Below are 20,921 nucleotides of genomic sequence, written 5' to 3'. Positions count from 1 at the left end.
TTCTTGCATAAAAACCCTCAGTAGGCTAGATGACTAGATTTTAACCCGAGCTTTTCCAAATGGATGGTGGGTAACAACTCCACTTGACCATGGAACTTTTTATTTACTTTCATTGTTCTCTGAGCAATAATTTCATTATTTGCATAGAAATATATGCTATCGTTGCCTAATTTCCCTCTGCTCTGTCATAAGCAAAATTCAAGGACATTCAATTAATTATGTTAATTATCAAAATTGACTACACACTAATATTACATTAAAATTTATTCCATACCTTTAGTTTACGTCGAGCATTAAACTTCTTCAAACAATCCACAGTCTCTTGTCTATGTAGGGTAGAGGCCACTCTTTCACGCTGCTAAAAACATCGAAAGAAACAAGAAGAAAAAAAATGATATAGCAAAATTAAACTTAGAAAACAGCTTTTGTTTGTACTTTTTTTTATGCATTTATTGTGGAAGTCATTCCTTAATTTACACAATGCTTTCCTTAGATAGTATGAATCAGAGCTGTACTACTCAATATGTTCTACGTTGATAATAATATTAGTAAAATAATAAGAGAAGTTTACCTCAATATAGTGCGTAGAACACTTCCGTATGAGAAAACGAAAATCATTTTGAATATTTTCGTTAGATTCTTTTAATTGCGTTAATTTGATTTTTAATTGTTTTAAATTGATTTGAATTGTGTTAAATTGATTTTTTTAATTATTTATATTTTACTCAAATGTACCAGTAAGTTGTCGAGTTTTTCGTTTTTTCCGTTTTAATTTCTGGAGGGTATCATAAGGAAGTGTTCTACGCACTATATTAAGGTAAACTCCTCTTATTATTTTACTAACAATGCTTTCCTGAAAAGCAATGCCTAAGTTAAGGGCTAATGTTCAATAAGAAATAGTAGAAATGGGGTGAGGGTTGCAGGCAAAGACCAAGACAATATACCATAAATTTATTATGTTAAACTCATAAATTACAGGCTATTTAAAACATGTCAAGTAATATCAAAAAATTATTTTTATAGAATATGTGTTTTAAACGTATATCACTTGTACAGAGAATAAAGTTTTATACAGAACTGATATGTTAGTGGTTTGTTATTAAAATTTATTCCATGCATTTATCTTTCATTCTGTTATCAGGTTTTACAGCTTATTATTTCATTTTATCTCTTGTCATTGATTTCATGCTTTTTTTTAGACTTCCTTTGTTTGGTGAGATCAAAGGAAAGACTAAGGTTAATAAATCAGTCTTATATACATCATACTTATTGTTAAAAGTACAGAAAAATATAAAGTTATGGTATAATATTAAGAAAATTTCTTAACATTATGTCATAACATATACAGTGTGGTATGTTAATTATTTCTGTATTAATCTGTTAATTATTTCTGCATTGTATTTTAACTAATATTAATATTTTGTATGCAGAACTGACAATTAAGAAAAATATAATTACAAAATATTAATGTTAGTTACAATACAATTTAATACACAAATTAACATAAAATTATATATATAAGACAAGATTTAATGAAGACAGTTTTCTGTGAAGTATTTTAATTAGTTTATTGGTATGCAAAGGACATTTTTTTTACAATCAGACCCCCAAACAAACCCAATAACTAAATAAAATTGGCTATGTTTTGGGTTTCAATATTGAAACCAATCTTTGAGCCTGGATTTTTGGTTCTGGAAGAGTTCTAAAACTTATTGCTGTTTAATGACACAGGGGCTTCCTGGGCCAAATTATGTCTGTTTATGATTTTTTTAATAGTTTTAGTTTAAAACAAGGTCAGAGGTGATCATATAAGTGGATGCTGATTTTCATGGGCTGTTCCAATATTTAAAACATCGGAACAGCTCATGAAAATCAGCATTGTTTCCCAGAATATGTGACTGATTCAACTGTTCCTGCAAGTTATACAGCGAAATAAAAGTAGTTTTACTGATACTGGAATAATGGGGACAGTCACTAAGGATATGCTTAGCGGTTAGTTTAGTTTGACAGCAGGAGCAGTGAGGATGGCTTTTGCCCAAAAAGTAAGAAAAATTGTGTGAAGTGCGAATGACTAATGTGGAGTGTTGCCAGCACAATTCACATCAGTCATTCACAGTGTTTCTTCCCCTACTGCACCTGAATAGGGAAGAAACAGTGCATGTGAAGCTTGATTCCCATAATTGTAGTTCCATTTTTATCTGTAAGAGTTTATGGTTGCCTTGGACTTAACACAGTTGTGTCCAGTGATCTCCACTTGCTGTTTGTATGATATTTTGAGAGTCTGTACAGGGCACTTGGAACAAATTGTGAGGTGGAATCATGGGGCTGTTTTGCAGCAAAATCAGCTTTTTCATTTTCTGTGATGTACAGTGGCCTGGAATCCAGCAAAACATTACAGTTTAGTCAGACTCATTGCAAGATAGTAACTTAGAGTATATGCTTTTTAACATGGTGAGAAGAGGACAAATTGCCCTTTATGGCAGAGACTGCATTGACAAAGCTAGTGTTTATTAAGGCAGACAATACAAAAAGTTCAATAATCTGATCCAGTGCTAGTATAACAGTATGAGCTCAGCAGTGAAGATACTGCATGATAATAAGGCTGGAGTAGTGAAAGAAAAGAAGATTGCAACAGTGCCTAAGAATGAATTGGTAACTGCTTGATATTGCAAGGGGCAAGGTGTTCTTTCCCCAATGCTGAAGGTATTTGAAAGCCAAATACCTTCAAGCATTTGGCTGAAGGCAGTTGGCCTTTGCTGAAGGCCAGTTGGTGGTTAATGTGGAAGTTGACAACTTAAATAAATTCAAGGCTGAACTAGACAAAGTTTTGGAGTGAAATGGGAAGGTGTTTTTTTTTTTTTTTTTGCTGATGCTATATAAGCTTGCTTTCTTTCATCATAAGCCTCTATTAATACTAATGCTAAAGCTAGTAATCAAAATTGCAGGATGATTATTCCAAAGTGGGTCTGGTTTTTTTTTTTTTTTTTTTTTTTTTTGGTAGTTGTTGGCACATCGGCTTCTGTGGCCATAATGCACCTCCCAAGGTTTTTGCAGTACTTTGATCCAAGCCCGAGGCAGGATTGCTTTGGGTTGCTAGGCAGGCACTTTACCCACCCGGCTAGCCCGGTCTGCAAGTGGGTCTGGTGGTGCATGTCTTGAAATGCATCACATATTTCAATATTCCAAGCTTGAGTAAGTTCTTGAGGTCTAAGTGAAATAGGGTGGTTTTCATTTGGTCTGCTATTATAGAGTGAATCTCATTCTGTATTGGTACAAGTATCTCCAATTAAGAATGTAAGTAAAGACTTAAAATTCTTACAGCATACAACAAAACACAAACTTTTCCTGTGAAGATGTAAAAGGAGGTTCATGGGCTAGGAACCTCCTTTTATATGAACCTCCTTTTCTAGGAATCTCCTTCCAGATTATATGTAAAGAATTGTACATATAATCTGGTCTCTCCAGTGATACAGTTTTAGAACTCCTTCCAAACTCAAAAATCCAGGCCTGAAGGCAGAGTTTAATATGAAATCTGAAATGTAGGTAATTTTATTTAGTAATTGCGATCATGCATTGCACGCACCTATAAACTAATTAAAATACTTCATATAAAAAACTGCTTTTATTAAATCTTCTTAAATAATAGTAGTAATACTCCACATTATATCCTTTTCAAATTTAATTAACATAAAAGTCGCTAAAATTTTCACAAATATCATCAAGTGGTTCTTGATGTTCCACAAGGTTCATTCTTTCTCCCACTTTTTCCTCTTGTATATTAATGACATCGTTTCAATGAATGGAAATCCTATCCACAGTTTTGCTGATGACAGCAGATACATCCACATTCCAGTTTGAGAAACCATGAGCACATACATACAGCTTCATCTCTTGAATACCCACTGCCAACTCCTTAAATGCTGATCTCCAGATAATTTTGCTATGGGCAAGATAACTTAGTTTATTTCAATCCTTCTAAAACTCAGCCCCGCTGTCTTATTTCTTATAAAAAGAAGTCTCCTGCTCCTATGCTCATCTTTGATGACACTCAGATCTCTAGAAAAAAAAACACATTTCTATTGGGGATTACCCTGACTTCTAATCTCTCTTGGCATAAGCATATCATAAATATTGCTTCTTCTACATCTAAAAAACTGGGTTTTCTCTTTCACTCTGGGTATTACTTTTCTTCTAAACAGCTTCTCACTCTGTATAAAATCTGAAATGCAGTATGCCATGGAATATTGTTTCCATATCTGGTGTGATGAAAAACCCAAACCTCTCTCAGGCTTCTGGGATCTATTCAAAAGAGGGCAATCAGGTTTATTAATGACCACCCATCTATTACAAAGTCTCTCCTTTGTCTCATAGACATTCTGTTTCTGCTGCAACCTTTTTCTATAGATACTTTCAATATCTTGCCCCCCCCAAACCAATTCAAACACATTCCGCAACCAGACAGCATTCATTTACTGTCCAACTTCAAACTCACAGAACCAACTTTTCTTGTTTCTCATTTATCTCTCCAACTTCTGTTTTCTGGAACAACATTCCATCATATGTATTTCCTGAAAATTTAAATCTACAGAAATTTAAGTCTAATGTCAACAAGTCTCTTCTGTCTTTGCAACCTTCACACACTACTAAGTACTATAAGGTTCTAATACTTTTCAAGTTTGAGGTCTCATAAAAAAAAAAAAAAGAGAGAAGGATAAAAAAGCAAAAATTGTATGTAATGTGGTGATCATTTTTATCACTATCCTAAAATATTTTTGCACTGAGAATAATGATGTAATCTTTTCTACATAACAGATGTAAAGTAGTTACTTTACATCTGTTTTTATTTAATTAATTCAGGAAGCTTATATTTAAAGATATTATCATACATATAAGACTCACACATATCCAGGGATGCTTTAATGCTTCTCCTGCAGTTATCCTCTTGGCTGGATTTACAGTAAGCATACTATTTATAAGATTTTTGGCATCTGGTGTAACTGTGTCCCACTCAGGTGAAGGATACTGTTGAAAAATAACATGGATACTGCAGCTTTTTCATAATATTATCAAAATCATATGGATTCAAGGAACTATCACTGTTAAATTTATTGATCCTTAAATAATTATTATGAAGACATTTTTCATTTCAAAAAGAGTTAATAATGGAGGGGTTTAGATTAGATTATGATTTTATTGGCGCATCAGCATCTAAGGCTATTATGCCCCAGGAGATAATTATAACAGTTTAAAAACTGATAGCTAAATAGATAAATAAATTCTGGTAACTTTTGAAAAAAGGTTACCTCGTCCCAAATATATATTTTCCAATTGGTAAAATATATATTTCAGGATTTTATATACACTTATAGAAATTAATATTGTGTAAAAATTTAAAAACAGCAGACACTGTCATTGTCAGATAAAATCTGACTGAGTATATATGGATCAGTCAGATGGTTAAAAGCAGCAAAACATATATTGCTAAAATCTGGACAGTCAATTAAAATGTGTCTAATTGATAAAACTGTGCCACAGGACTCACATATAGGGAGGGATCATCAGTCCTCAGCAAATACAAATGTGTCAAAGGTTCTTGCCCAAACCCTATGCGGGTTCGGGCAAGAACAACTTCCTCCTTATGATTCCAGTGCAGACTAGATTACCATGGTTCAATTACAGGCTTTATATGATATAATTTATTTGTAGTCTGTCTATTCCATGAATCCTGCCATTGGGAGTGTATCTTTTGGTGTATTATTTGCCTGTAGTCTGTATAGGGGACTGACAGGCAGCGACTATTATTGTGAATTGCTGATTTGGCTGCAGTATCAGCCAAATCATTTCCCCTAATCCTAATGTGGCTGGGAATCCAGCAGAAGCGGATATCGTATTCACGTTCATGGAGAGAGTGAATCTTCTGCTGAATGCAAGACAGAATTGGATGACGATTATACCTCACAGTTATTAAAGCCTGTAATACGCTGAGAGAGTCAGAATATAAAATGAACCATTGGTATTGGCATTTCCTAATGTGATCCAAGGCTAACTCTATAGCATGCAGCTTTCCAGTAAATATACTGCATTCAGAGAGAATCTATTCTGATGCAGTGGTGTCTTTGCAGATAAATAAAGTGGTGTCTGTAAAGACAGCAGCAGATCCTATATATGATTCCGACTTCAAGCAGTCTGTGTAAACTGGAGCGAAGTCAGAATGTTCAGCTCGGTATGCTGATTAAAGCTGCAGGTAGACAGACGGAGTGTCCGACTTTCCCCAATTTTTAAGGGACAAGTCACATGCTAGAACGTGAGCATGCCAGGGTGGAAGGGGTTGCTTTGGTGTTTGGGCAACCTTGTCTACCTTGATTTTAAGTTCTTTTGAGTAGCTCTTGGAGATGAATACAAAAAGGACAATTGGCAATCTTATGGGTGTTGTACAGATTTTCCCATCGTGGTTCAAAAACAAATCGCCACGTAGAATGGTCTGGCAGGGATTTCAGTTTTAAAGCATACTTTAGAGACAACTGCTTATGCCGAAGCAATAACGGTGGTTCGTTTGCTTCGCCATATAAGCTTTGGACAGTAGATGTTCGATATGCTCCAATAGCGATATGGAGAGCCTGATGATGGACAGGATCCAGCCATCGAAGTACACTGTCTCTGGCCGAATTGTATACCAGGGACCCATAATCTGGTCTGGATCATACAAGTGCACGGTAAATGCATAGTAGGGTGCATCGGTCTGCAACCCAAGATGTAGAGGGGGGAGAGAGAGAGAGAGAGAGAGAGAGAGAGAGAGAGAGAGAGAGAGAGAGAGAGAGAGAGAGAGAGAGAGAATATTCAAGCCTTTTGTGCACTTTGTTTGGAGTTGACAGATGTGATCCAGAAAGGTCAGCTTTTTATCAAATACAAGTCCCAAGAATTTTGTGTCTGCTGCTACTAGAATATCATTTTGTCCAAGCCTTAATTCAGGTTCAGGATGAAGATTATGCTTACGACAAAAGTGCACACAAATGGTCTTCTGCAGTGAGAATGTGAATCCATCAGACAGTGCCCAGGAATTTAGGTGATCAATGGCTTTCTGCAGTTGTCTTTCAATAACCCTCATGTTGCATGACTGACAAAATATGCTAAAGTCATAAACATAGAGGGCACTGTTTAAAGTTAGAGGAAGTTGTTCTGTGATGGAATTTACTTTTATGACGAAAAGTGTGACACAATACTGACCCTTGTGGTACTCCCTCCTCTTGGCAGAAAGGAAGAGAGAGTGAGAATCCCACACGAACTTGGAAAGATCGAATGGCTAAAAAGTTTTTAATAAATATGGGGAGATGTCCTCTAAGACCAAGGCAATGCAAATCTTTTAAGATGCCAAATCTCCAAGTTGTGTCACATGCTTTCTCCATGTCAAAGAATATAGACACCAAATGTTTATGTTTTAGGAAAGCATCCCTGATGGATGTTTCCAATCTAATAAGATGGTCCAGAGTGGATTGTTTCCTTCGGAAGCAGCACTGTATGTTGAAGAGGTCATTTGATTCTAAATACCATATTAAACGAAAATTAACCATTCTTTCTAGGATTTTGCACAGACAGCTAGTCAGAGCAATAGGACAATAATTAGTAATAATTTTAGGTTCCTTTCCTGGCTTAGCAAAGGCAAGAATGATTGCCTTGCACCAGGAATCTGGAAACTGCTGTTCAATAAAGATTATATAGAAGGAGTAGGTGATCCATAGATTTTGGTGAAAGATGCTTAATCATTTCATAATGGATGCCATCTGGTCCAACAGCACTTGCCTTGGAAAGAATGAGAGCTCTTTTCAGTTCCTGTATAGTGAATGGCCTGTTGTAGGGATAAAGGTTCTTAGACGTAAAATTAAGTGCCTGTTTTTCGATTTTATGTTTCAGGACCAGAAACTCTGAGGAATACAAAGATGTCACAGAGATGTTAGAGAATGTTTCTCCAAGAGAATTGGCTATTGCAGTTGAATCTGCAATAGTGCATTCATTATAATCTAGGATTGAAGAAGCGTGGGATGTATATTTTCCTTTCAGGGATCCACAATTCTTTTTGACTCTGATGGCAGATATAGCGTGCTTTGGCTCGTACGCGTTTAAAGGTTATAAGGTTGGTTGTGGTAGGATATCGTCAGAATATCCCCCAGGCTTTGTTTTGAGCCTTTTTTGCTGCTGTGCATTGTGAATTCCACCATGGTTTGGGAAATGGTGGAAACTGGGCAGATGTTTTTGGAACGACATTCGTGGCTGTTTGGACAATATTTTCTGTAATGTACATGACTGCATCATTGATGGGCTCCTGACTGACGGCACTGATGGGCTCCTGACTGATGGCACTGATGTCAAAATTTGCCTGATGTTGGAAGGCAGTCCAGTCAGCCTGATCAGTCTTCCACTGTGGTAACCAAAAAGGAAGACATGGTCTCCCACTGTGTAACGAGGTTATCACAAGGAAGGGATCACTTCCGTATGGGTTCTTCTCCACTTCCCAAGTGAGTGAAGGGAGTAGAGAAGGGGAGCAGACAAAGTGATCAATGGCAGAAAACGTATGGGTAAGCATGTGGAAGATGTCTGTTCCCACATTTAGAAGGTAAAGGTCATTGTCAGTGAGCATATACTCTATGACTAGTCCCCTTCCATTGTTGCTAGCAGTACCCCACAAGGTGTTATGTCCATTAAAATCCCCGAGAAGTAAGAAAGGAGGAGGCAACTGTGTTACAAGGTTGTAACACAGTTGCCTCCTGTGTTACAACAACTGTGTTACAAGGTTGTAATACAGTTGCCTCCTCATTACGGTCATTACGGTCTTCCTGGGAGATGTCAGTCCCAGGTGGCAAATAAACAGAGCAGGCGGTTAATAAAAATCCCACTGTAAGGCGAATTGCAACAGCCTTTATGCTGGTTGAGTAGCAAGGGATGAACTGGGCTCTGGTTGGCCACAAGGATAGCCAATCCTCCATGAACAGGACCATCCGCAATTCTATCCTTATGAAAAATTGTGATGTTATGCATGGTGGGGTCATCAACCTAACCCATTCAACACCTCATCTTATACACCTCAATCAGATCACCTTGCAGATGCCTAGTCTCCAGCTGCTGCAATTTACAGAACTTAAGCTTCTCTTGGTAAGAGGATCCCTTCATTTCCCTCACCAATCTTGTTGACCTTCTCTGTACATGCTCAAGCAAATCTACATCCTTCCTAAAATGAGGCCTCCAGACCTGTACACAGGTACTCAAGGCGTGGCCTGACCATTGCCTTATACAAAAGGCAACTTCATAATTCATTCAAATTGGAATCCTCTTCGTGGAGTATTTTTTTAATGGTATATATAAATAAATAAATAAATAAATATTCATTTATTGCAAATACAGCAAGCCCATCACAGCACATGGCTAGGGGCAGGTAAAAATACAACGGGAATGACATAAAATAATCAAGTATATGTACATAGCAGATTTTATATAGATATTAACAATGCCTAGGAATTTTAATTATGAATTTAAAAATTGCAGAACAGGACATTTGGCTTTCAGTTGCAATTACTGGGTTGGATTATTTTTCTTAATTTTATCGGAGATCAAACTCCTGTAAGCTTCAGAGTTGATTAACCTGTTGCAATCAATGTTGTGATGATTTATAAGGTGAAGAGATGCATTGGGGAACATTCTGTCCATTTGTTTGAGCCTGGAGAGGTTGGATTTGAATTGCTGGTTTCTTGAATTTTCCCTGTTGGGGACAGCTATTATATTGGCTAAGTTTGGTGAATCGCATGCAGAGGTGATTAACTTTGCTAGAAGCATGACTCCAGACTCGTTGATCATCTGTTGCAGAGGCTTTGTTTTTAGGTTTTTATAAAGCTGTTGCCTAGATATTGTATGGGGAAAATGAAGCTTACTATTGAGCCATCTAAGAACCCAATATTCTAGGGCAAGGAATTTCTTGAAGGTTACTTGAGGAGCACCAGACCAGATTTCGGAAGCATAGGACAGAATGGGAAAGATGCATCTTTGAACATGCTTAATGACTGTTTTTCTGTCTTGAATCGCTGCTGTTTCTTGTTTGATTAACCATTTTGCTTTTTGAATTTTTTGAGCAACATATAAATAGTGGGCATTAAAGGAGAGATTTTTATCAAAAACAACTCCAAGGTCTTTGTGAGCGTAAACATTTGGGATTGGGACATCTGCAATTTTTATTTCTATGTGGTTGGGTTGTTTCTGAAGGGAATAAGTAATTTGAGCAGATTTGCTTGCATTTATATTCAGATTGAGATCTTTCAGGTACTCGATGATTTCACAAATCTGTGATGCATTGAAGGCTTTGTGATTAATGTTTTAAAGGTATACCATAATTCAATTGTATTTGCTCTCTGTGAAATATCTACCCAGTAAATAGAGTCCATGTAGTATCATAAGCCATCGTAATTTCCTTTCATGAAATTATAATCCATTCCTTTGCCTTTAATTACTGCTACCTCTCTCCTCATTGTCCACTGTAGAACTCCGTGATCACTTCCTGCTACTGGTTCCTGTACTGTCAGCCCTATTACGTCATCTGGTTCATGGGTGATGATGAGGTCTAGAGTATTCTTTTCCCTAGTACTTTCCCAGACATGTTGATACAAATAGCAATCATTTGATTGAAAAATTTTGTCCCCTATGTGGAGTTTCCTTCTGATTTGCTCCAATCAATTAGAGGCAAATTAAAATCACCCTTAATAAGACATTCATGCTTACTTGCCCATTCCATTTGCATGTAGAGGCTCTCATCATAATCTTCACAATCGCCTGGACTGTAGATTACTCAGACTCTCGTTATAACTTTGCTTCCAACTAAATCACACCATACAGATTCTATAATAGCATGTGAAACGTCTGAATCCAGGAAAGCTTTCGTTGCACTCAGGCTGCTTTTGATAAGAAGCACAACCCCACCACCCCTTCTATCTTCCCTATCCTTCCTAAACAAATTATACATACCGTACTGAAACTCATTATCCCCTATCTCCAGGTGGCAAGCACCACGTTTCTGTAAGCCCTATTATGTTAAGTGTTACTTGTCCTAACCAGCAGTTCAAATTCACTAATTTTATTGACGACACTTCTGACATTACTGTATAAACTTAAGAATTAGTGTTCTTGTATAGTTAACTACCCTGACACAACCCTTAAAGTTATATAAGGCAATGGTCAGGCCGCACCTAGAGTACAGTATACAGGTCTGGAGGCCGCATTTCAAGAAGGATGTAGAGATGCTGGAATGAGTACAGAGAAGGGCAACAAGATTAGTGAATGGAACAAAGGGGTGCTCCTACGAAGAAAGGCTTACGTTTTGCAAATTACAGTGTCTGGAGACTAGGCACCGGCGAGGTGAATGGTTTGAGCATGCTCAATGCTGATGGGATTCTTCCTCTTGCTCAGAATAATCACCTGAGAGGGCATAAATTCAAATTGAGGAAAGACAGATGTAGGATAGACGTGAGGAAATTTGCCTTGAGCCAGCGGGTGGTTGGTTGCTGGAATAGACTTCCATCCCTTGTCGTGGAAGTTGATAGCCTAAACAAGTTTAAGGCTCAGCTGGACAGGTATTTTGAACGAACAGAGGGGTGAAGTGGAAGTGGTTATTTTTTATTTATTTATTTATTTTTATTATTATTATTTTTTTTTTGGCTGATGCTGCATAAGCTTGCTTTCTTGCATCAAATGCCTCTACTAATGTCAACAATGCTAATGCTAATGTTATTTAAGCTCACTTCCCTGGCATTTTCTACCCACTAATTTTAAATGTTTCTGCCCTCAGAACATCTTGCTAATATGTTCTGTTGCAGTAACAAATAAGAATTCTTGAGGTATGTGCAAGTGTTAATTTGACCAATATTATTAGATAAAGCATATCAATATTACCCTTGTCCACCCCCAAAATAGCACTTTCCCTGAACCTTTAAGGTATCCTCAATAATACTGGCAAAAACTCTTGCACCACCTTTGTTTAAATGTATCCTGTCTCTACAAAACAGATTTCTTCTACCTACAAGTGTGGGACAAGCTGATAGAAATTTCTCGCCTGAAACCTTGCAGAGTCCTTCAAGTCTTGAGTTAATCCACAAGGCTTTCAAGCATATAATCCCTCCTATCAAGCCTGGGCAGAATTGCAGACACATAGACATTGTGATCTAACTTGCAGCATTTCTTCAGCATAGTCCTATATTTGTCTAACCAATCATCAGATCATGTATGAGGTGGAAAAGGATTTTTTTTTTTTCGCTTTGGCAAACAAGAATGAAATAGCTCGATTAGCAAAATCATTAAGGCAAAGACTTTTTAAAGGAAAATGTGCTTTAACAGAAGAAGATGCAAATGTTGTTGTTGTGGAATACTCAGACATGAAATCAGAAACTGATCTAAAATCTGAATTAGCAAAAGCAATATCGATTTCAACAGCAAAACCAAAATCAGGGCAAGCAGACAAAATATTTTTATCATTAAAAAAGGAAATGAGCTTATATGAAGCAACATGTACCCTAGAATCCAAAAGCAACTTGAAGATGCTTTTGGATGCAATCTTAACAGTTCGACCAACATCAACACAAAATGAAAGAAAATTTTCTATATAGTAGTAGTCATAGTAGTAGTGGCATGTCACAAATATTTCAGATATTTGTGACAAATATCTGGAATATTTGTCACAAAACAAAGATCAAGACTATCGGATAGGAAAATTAATACTTTTTGTGTTTTAAAATTTCAATTTAAGAATGATAACTTTTAAATATTAAATATTTGTGATATTATCTTTCAATTTTTTTAAATGATTTTTATTTGGCATTTATTTTGTTAATGTTACCTTTTTTTAATGTTTTCTATTATCAAATGTCTATATTAGGTAGAGCTCATTTTTACATGTTATTGAAATATATAATCTTGTCACAATATATTGGTTCATAATAATTATAAACCATGCATTTATTATTATATAATTTTTTTTACAGAAAACTTCTGAAACTTTTAATATAACCCTATCACATAAAAATGATTCGCTGTTTATTATTGTGGTCACTCATTATTTAAAAACACGTAAATAAAATGTTATGAAAAATACAGAATAACTTATGATTTCAGGAATTCCAGAGAATTCCGATTTCTCATTCCCTAATCCCAAAGATTAATATTTGTCTGCAATTCGGAAATGCTATTATTTTTATTTATTTTATGAAACCTTAAACATGAGAGGTATTAGAACCTATAGTACGTAGTACTGTGCTTGGGTTGGAGGGTAAAAAGAGAAGAGAAGATATTTGTTGACATTAGACAACAAATGTCAATATTTGTTGACATTTGTTGACATTAGAGAGAAAACTGGATTAGAAAACTGGCAATTATTTGATTTCTCCATTACTTTAGAAAGAGTAGAAGCAATTGCAAGGGACGATAATTGGATGGGAGGGTTTTGTCACCTTTATGCCAAACACAATCGAAGGCCTTTCAGATGTCTAGAGCAACTGCCTTTGTTTCATCGAACTTTTCCATTGAGTCCATAAATGGGTAACATAAGCCAGAATTTCACCAGTGAATCGACACTGACAGAATTCATACTGGCGATCGTTGATCAGATGGAAAATTTCTAGGTAGTTTAAGAGTTGGCAGTTAATTGATTTCTCCATTACTTTAGAAAGAGTAGAAGCAATTGCAATGGGACGATAATTGGATGGGAGGGTTTTGTCACCCTTTATAGCAGTGGTTTTCAACATTTTTATAATAACAGCACCCCTAAGTAATTTATTTTATTTTGCCGCACTCCTACTCAATTTTCTGCCTGTTAGATCCAATTCTGTGTGTGTGTGTGTGTGTGTGTGTGTGTGTGTGTGTGTGTGTGTGTGTGTGTGTGTGTGTGTGTGAGATATTTAAAAAATATATGTTATATGATATTTAATACAATAATATAATTATAAAAATTACATTTCATAATACAAATTATATATATACAGTATATAATTTTATTCTTTATATAGAGGTACTAAGCAAACATCAATTATAGATTACCAAAAAATTAAAAAGATACTGTACACCTTTTTATAATGAAATAAACATATAAATTAAAAAATAATAATAAGTTTAAGTAACTTAAACCCAAATTACGTGACACCCCTGGAATGTTGTTGCGGCACTCTGGTTGAAAACCACTGCTTTATAGGAACTGGTTGGCTATGAGCAAATTTCCAAGCAGAAGGAAAAACACCATTGGAATAAGAAAGTGAAAAAACGTAGCAAACAACAGGAGTAAGTTCAGGAGCACAGGTTTTGAGAACAAGTAGAAAAATACCATCAGGACCTGGAGCTTTCTTAGCATCGAGATTCGTCAAAATCCTTCTGACATCCTTTTCGCAGAAGACCACAGGAAGCATTGAATGGAGAGTGCTGGAAATGGTGGGAGGTGTTTTACCAAGATCATTAATACACGAGTTGGAAGAAAAATGGGATGCAGCAGGTCAGCTTTGTTCTTGGCCACAGTGACAACAGAACCATCTAGTTTTGACAGAGATTAGAGCAGAGATGGGCAAAAAATTTGTGACCAATAGCTTCGGCAAGAGATCAGAATGCTCAGCTACCATTAGGGCAATAAGCAAGTTTTCTACTCTTAGCCTGTTCAACATTTAGTTTGGACTGATTAATACTTTAAAAGCTTTGGAGTAGGCAGAAATGAAACTGAAAATTGGAAAAGAGCCAATGACGATATACAACATTCTTCACCTAAACAGCCTTAGCACATTTATTGGAAAACCAAGGTTTGGATAAAGGACAAGATTTTAAAGTGGAATGTTGAATAAAGGATTCCATTTCTACAAGAATAATTTCACTGACACGATCTGAGCAAATGTTGACATCAGAAGGTTTGAAACAGCAGTCCACCCAAGGAAAAGAAGAAAAGAAATCGCGTTCCCCATTTTGCATTCTTGTAATGCAAAACAATACGAGGTTGGGAATAGCCATGAGATAAAGGCTCCATTGGAGAACAGACAATCACCAAGTTGTGATCTGAAGTGCCTAAAGGATTTCTCACTTCGACTATGTACTTAGAAGGGTTGTTTGTGAGAAAAAGATCAAGCGTATTAGCTGTATGGTTAGGATTGTCCAGTATTCTTGTAGGTAAATGAACAATCTGTGCAAGATCATTTGTAATTGAAAAAGCCTCAGCATCATGACCAGCTGGGTCAGTCTGACTAGAAAACGGAAGACAGCTGGAGTTGTGAACATTAAAATCACCAGGGAAAATTACCTCACTGTTAGGAAAGTTGGACTGGAGAAAGTCAAGTTGCAAAGAGAGGAAGTCGAAGAGCCCCAAGTGATTAGTGGAATTGGGAGAACGGTAGAGATGACAGGTGAATTTAACAGAATGAGGTAGAGACATTTATTATTATTATAATTAGCCATATGATGCAGGGAAGCCTGAGGCTTTTGCTGCACTAGTCAAAAAAGAATTTCTGAGTTACCCTGAGAGAGGGAGAGAGAGAGAGAGAGAGAGAGAGAGAATCACGAAGAAAGATAATGATGTCTAGCTCAGTAGCCTGGGTGTGTGCCAGGCCCATACTCACCAGATGTGAGCCAGAGAAGATCGAAAAGAAGAGATTCCAAATTACCAAGTCTCGACAGGGAATATCGCAACAGACATATTCACAGGTACAACGTTTGAGGCAAAAGGAATCATACAGCAAATAATTTGTGCAACTGGGATGAGCAGTTGTTGAATCAACCGATAACTGAGATTCTGTCAGAAAACGTACATGGGGTTTGGCAGACTGCAAGTGGAAATGGACATCGTTGAGATTAGAATTGAGACCACGTATATTTGTGAAATGAACTAGGATGTGTTTGGGAGGTTTAGATCTTTTCGCAGATAAGCTTACTCTATTAGTTTGACAATTAGCATTAGCATTAGTAGAGGCATATGATGGAACAAAGCAGGCTTATGCAGCATCAGCCAGAAGGGGGGAAAAAAAAAAAAAAACCACTCTCCCATTTCACCCCTCCGTTCGTTTCAAGTACCTGTCCAGCTCAGCCTTAAATTTATTTAGGCTATCAACTTCCACAACAAAGGATGGAAGTCTGTTCCACCAACCAACCACCCGCTGGCTAAAGGCAAACTTCCGCACATCTATCCTACATCTGCCTTTCTTCAATTTGAATTTATGCCCTCTCAACTGATTATTCTGAGCAAGAGGAAAAATTCCATCAGCATTGAGCATGCTCAAACCACTCAAGGCTTTATACACCTCAATCAGATCATCTCGCAGGTGCCTAGTTTCCAGACACTGTAATTTGCAAAATTTAAGCCTTTCTTCATAAGAGCAACCCTTTGTTCCATTCACTAATCTTGTTGCCCTTCTTTGTACTCGTTCCAACACCTCTACATCCTTCTTAAAATGAGGCCTCCAGATCTGTATACAGTACTGAAGGTGTTGCCTGACCATTGCCTTATATAAGGGGATAAACCCCTGCTAGAAAAATTCCTGTATATCATTTACAAGACACTACGAGCTACTCTTGCAGACCGTCTGCACTGCTGAGAAAACTTCATATCTGCCTGCAAAAATTATCCCCAGGCCCTTTTCGTTCTCTACCACTGTCAGTGTAGTACCACAGAGTTGTACTACACTGACAGTGTAGTACAACTCTTCCACGTCACACTGGAGTTGCTGCTTCCCATATGTAGTACTTTACATTTGTCAATGTTAAACTTCATTTGCCCCCTCTCAGCCCATCTGCTCAACTTTTCTAGATCCTGTTGCAGCAGCGCACTGTTCTTAGTGTCCTTAACAACCCTGCCAACCTTCGTATCTTCTGCAAACATGGACCTTAAGCTTGATATACCATCATCGATATCATTTATAAATACAGAAAACAACAATGGGCCCAATACTGAACCCTGAGAGACACCACTAATAAACATTAATCCACGATGAGGAGTGTCCACTGATTACCACTCTGTTTTCCCCCACTCAACCATCCCTTTATCCATAGCAGCAATTTGCCTCAAATGCCACACTGCATAAATTTTGTGCAGCAGTTTTCCATGTGCAACAGTATCAAAAGCCTTTCTAAGATCCAAATAAATGATATCAAAGTTATTCTCTGCATCCAGTTCCTTTGTGACCACATCATACTATCCAATCAAATTGGTCAGGCAAGACTTTATCTTAACAAAACCATGCCGTGTTCGAGCTATAACTGAAGTCTTGTCTAGATGATCTTGCAGTGCTTCTTTAACCAGTGCCTCCATTAATTTTCCTGGAACAGAAGTTAAACTAACAGGTCTATAATTATTTGTGTTGCCCTTTGATCCTCCTTTGTGAATTGGGGTCACATTTGCACATCTCCAGTCCATGGGTACCTCCCCCTGAATCCAAAGAAACTCTCATAATTATTGCTAAAGGTTTGCTTACTTCCTTTGCTGCCTCCTTTAATAAAACTGGATACATCCCGTCCACTTCGGGTGCCTTTTTTATGTTTATCCTCAACAATTTCTCCTCTACTTTCCTCTGAGGTATTATAAAATTATCCAGCTCGCTGCCAGAGTTTAATTCACCTCTGGCATTCCCCTGAATAACTCATGGGTGAATGTAGATTCAAAATACTCATTTAGTTTGTTAGCCAGCTGAGATCATCAACAGTTGAACCTTCAATATCCAGTGGACAAATCTGATTCATCACGTTCCTTCTAGAGTTTACATAGGTAAATAACTCTTTTCTGTTTTTCTTTGCATCCTTTGCCAAGGATTTCTCATAATCTGCCTCTGCCTGCCTAATCTCCTTTGCGACTTGGTTACAGACCAGCTTATATCTATCAAAGGCTTCCATGGCACCCATTAATTTATATGTATCCCATGAATTTTTCTTCTCTACCACATGTTGCATTAGTTCACCTGACATCCGTTTAGGCTTAAACCTTGAACAATATAATAATAATATTTCTTAGTTGGTATGTAAAACCTAGTAGCTTCCAAAATAAATTCTTTTAATGCTTCCCATTTTGAAGTTGCTGTTGGTAACATCATCAGTTGGTCCCACCATATAGAATTTAAATACTGTCTCAAACCACCGTTATCACCTTTACGAAAGCAAAAACTCTTCCCTTTACCCCTGATGGTAGTTACCTCTTTGAGTAAATCTCACTTCAGCACACTGTGATCACCTCCATCTAGTGGTTTCTTTATCAGCAGATTCTTAATGCATGAAGAATCACTAATTATAATCAGATCAAGAGTATTACTCCCTCTAGTTGCCTCCTGAACATTCTGATGTAGAAAACAATCGCCCAATAAATCCACAAAAGCCTTGTTAGTGTGTGTGAGTGACCAACCCACAAATTCCAGTCAATATCTGGGAAATTAAAATCCCCCATTATAAGACTCTCTGATTTACTGGCCCACTCTATTTCCCTGTACAGTTCCTTATTATACTCATCAGAGTCATTAGGCCTATAAAACACTCCTACTCTCAATTTTGATCTCGCAATGCTTATGTCACACCAAACTGACTCGACACTGCACTATCCAGTGATGTCGACTGGCTTCACTTCCTTGGATTTTATGCGTTTCTTAACTAATAGTATAACCCCTCCTCCCTTCCTATCTTGTATATCCTTCCTGTGCACATTGTACTCCCGAAATTCCAGTTCTGCTTTCCTTATATCTGTGTGACACCACGTCTCTGATATCCCAACAATATCTACCTTTGATGTTCTGAGCAATACCTCAAACTCATTTACCAAACTCCATTTTTTCATTATGAGAAATGAATATGAGAAATCCTTGGCAAAGGATGCAAAGAAAAACAACAAAGAGTTCTTTACCTATCTAGAAGGAAAGGGATGAATCAGATTGGTCCACTGGATATTGACGGTTCAACTGTTGATGATCCATACACCAATTCGTGGTGTATTCTATAGTAAGAAAAACTGGGGGGGGGGGGGCATGCTATATGAAGTAATGAAATTTTTGGATATGGTGTACACATGGCAAGAATATACCCAGATCCTTGACATAACGTGGCCTCGACAATGCCTGCCACATACACAGTACTCGGACTCCCTCCAGTCACTGTCTGACAGAGTAGAGGTAGCAAGATCTGCACTAGCTGATCCTGAAGCCTTCTAAAGAGTTACCAATAGGTTCGGTCCTGTGTACTAACTAGCGGCCAGCCAGCGATCACCGTTTTAGAGTTGTACTCTCGAAATGTAAGGAAGATTGGGTCTCGCCATGATGTCCATCATTACCTCAAAAGTCATCAGTGATACTGCATGATGGAAGAGAGGGAGAAGGGTTGACCTGATCTTAGCTCTGGAGACTAAACATGAGTTCCACCACTTCAATCTTCCAATATATGCAAAGTGGTGGTATTGCACTGGTTGATGAGAGTCACTACCACCTAGTATTGCCTGGTAACACAGAGCAACGGCATTCCTCCATATCGTGCGGGCGCCACACCTCGACCCGTTCACATTGATTCACACCTGGGTGGTCACCCATAGTGTGTTTGCACATGGGAGTTATACCTAGGAAGAGCAAATTTAAGAGCAATCATCAATTCCTTCTTTATTTGGCAGTGGCTGAACGAAGGAAGATTTATAAAGAGTGGTAAAACTGGTTTTGGCATGTCCGCCACTGTGTTAATAATATTGGACAAACTACAGATTAAGATAAAATTATTTCTTAACATTCTCCAATGCCATAAAGAAAAATTACAGGACATGGAGGAACATGATAGTGGTGGGGGTTGTTATGTTACAGGTTTATTGGCACAAGGGTCTTCTGGGAAAAACTGTCTCCATTCATGACTTATTTGTGGCTATCTCTTGAATATGCTGCTTAGCAATTATTATATAAATTTATGCATCTCACGTAGCGAAACCATTTTTCAAGAAGTGCCTCATTACCAAGAATATGTGATGAGGTTACCTGTTCCTGCAAGTTGAAAATACTGGATTTCTGGATTTTTGACTGTTCGGGGCATTCAATGAAGATGTGTTTGGCTGTCAGCTAGGATTACGGCCACTACAAGTGCTTAGGCGAGGTAAGCGTCGCTTACGGGTGGCAGTTCAAGAGGGCGGCGAAATTTTTTTCGATATTGTTTTCTGACTGGATAATGCTTATCAGTACTCAACATTTAGGGCAGCAAATTTTATTTTGCTTACTGGCAGAACATAGGAACATGACGTTACTGGCTAGGATTGGCAGAATGTACAATGAGGAAGATTCTCGCTCATAAATAAAAAAAGAGGAGTCTGAGGGGAATGACCAATGCACTGCCAGAATAAAAAACCCATTCTGTGTCGGTGGCCATGAAGAAAACTGGGAACATGTCATGTACCTCTGTCCGCAGTACGAATACTACCGGACTAGACTATTCATGAAGATACAAGAAAATCACCAAAATTCTGAGCACCTTTTTCTCACAGAAGAAAATGTTTATATAGCTCTCACTGAATTCGCTCAAGATATATTTCAGAGAAGGTGTTCTACCCACTTGAGGCACACATTACCAATTCCAAGACAACTCAACTGATGACACTAACTCTTCTCTTTGCACTTTTCTTTTTTTGTTGTTTTTTTTATGCACCTGAATACCTTTGGCTTTGTTGGGTGCTTGTTGGTTTGTTTGTTATTTGGTTTTTAGGAGCATTAGCAACTAAGGCCATATTGCTCCGGGGATATGCGGTGTTCATTCTATGACCTTTTTGCATCCTCCGTATTTAGTGGATACGGGCTCGAACCCCAGTCTAATCAAGAAGCGTGTGCTACGCAGGGCTGCTCCTACCCACCTGGCTACGGAGGCGGCTTTGTTGGGTGCAGCTGAAATCTGGCTTGCCAGATGTGGTATGACAACGTGGCGCTCTCCTTTGCAGA

The 20,921-nt window shown here is 37.6% G+C and overlaps 1 protein-coding gene across 6 annotated transcripts in view; it reads right to left on the bottom strand.

The window, feature by feature from the left end:
* Window positions 1-20,921, bottom strand: part of LOC150083775 (calcium/calmodulin-dependent protein kinase type II alpha chain) — a 740,997-nt gene that overhangs the window by 347,489 nt on the left and 372,587 nt on the right. For all 6 annotated transcript variants that reach the window (XM_090378214.1, XM_090378218.1, XM_090378216.1 and 3 more), the window contains exons 10-11: window positions 4,900-5,022; window positions 275-358 (exon numbers count right to left, since the gene is read on the bottom strand). In XM_090378214.1, the coding sequence (XP_090234340.1) occupies window positions 275-358; window positions 4,900-5,022 (207 nt within the window). The remainder of the gene's footprint in view (window positions 1-274; window positions 359-4,899; window positions 5,023-20,921) is intronic.

The sequence above is a fragment of the Mastigoproctus giganteus genome, chromosome 7 (genome assembly GCF_048544385.1).
Source record: "Mastigoproctus giganteus isolate SK-2022 chromosome 7, ASM4854438v1, whole genome shotgun sequence".
Lineage (NCBI taxonomy): Eukaryota > Metazoa > Arthropoda > Arachnida > Uropygi > Thelyphonidae > Mastigoproctus > Mastigoproctus giganteus.
Note: the sequence above shows the minus strand (reverse complement) of the source record. Positions and strands in the feature narration are given on the sequence as shown.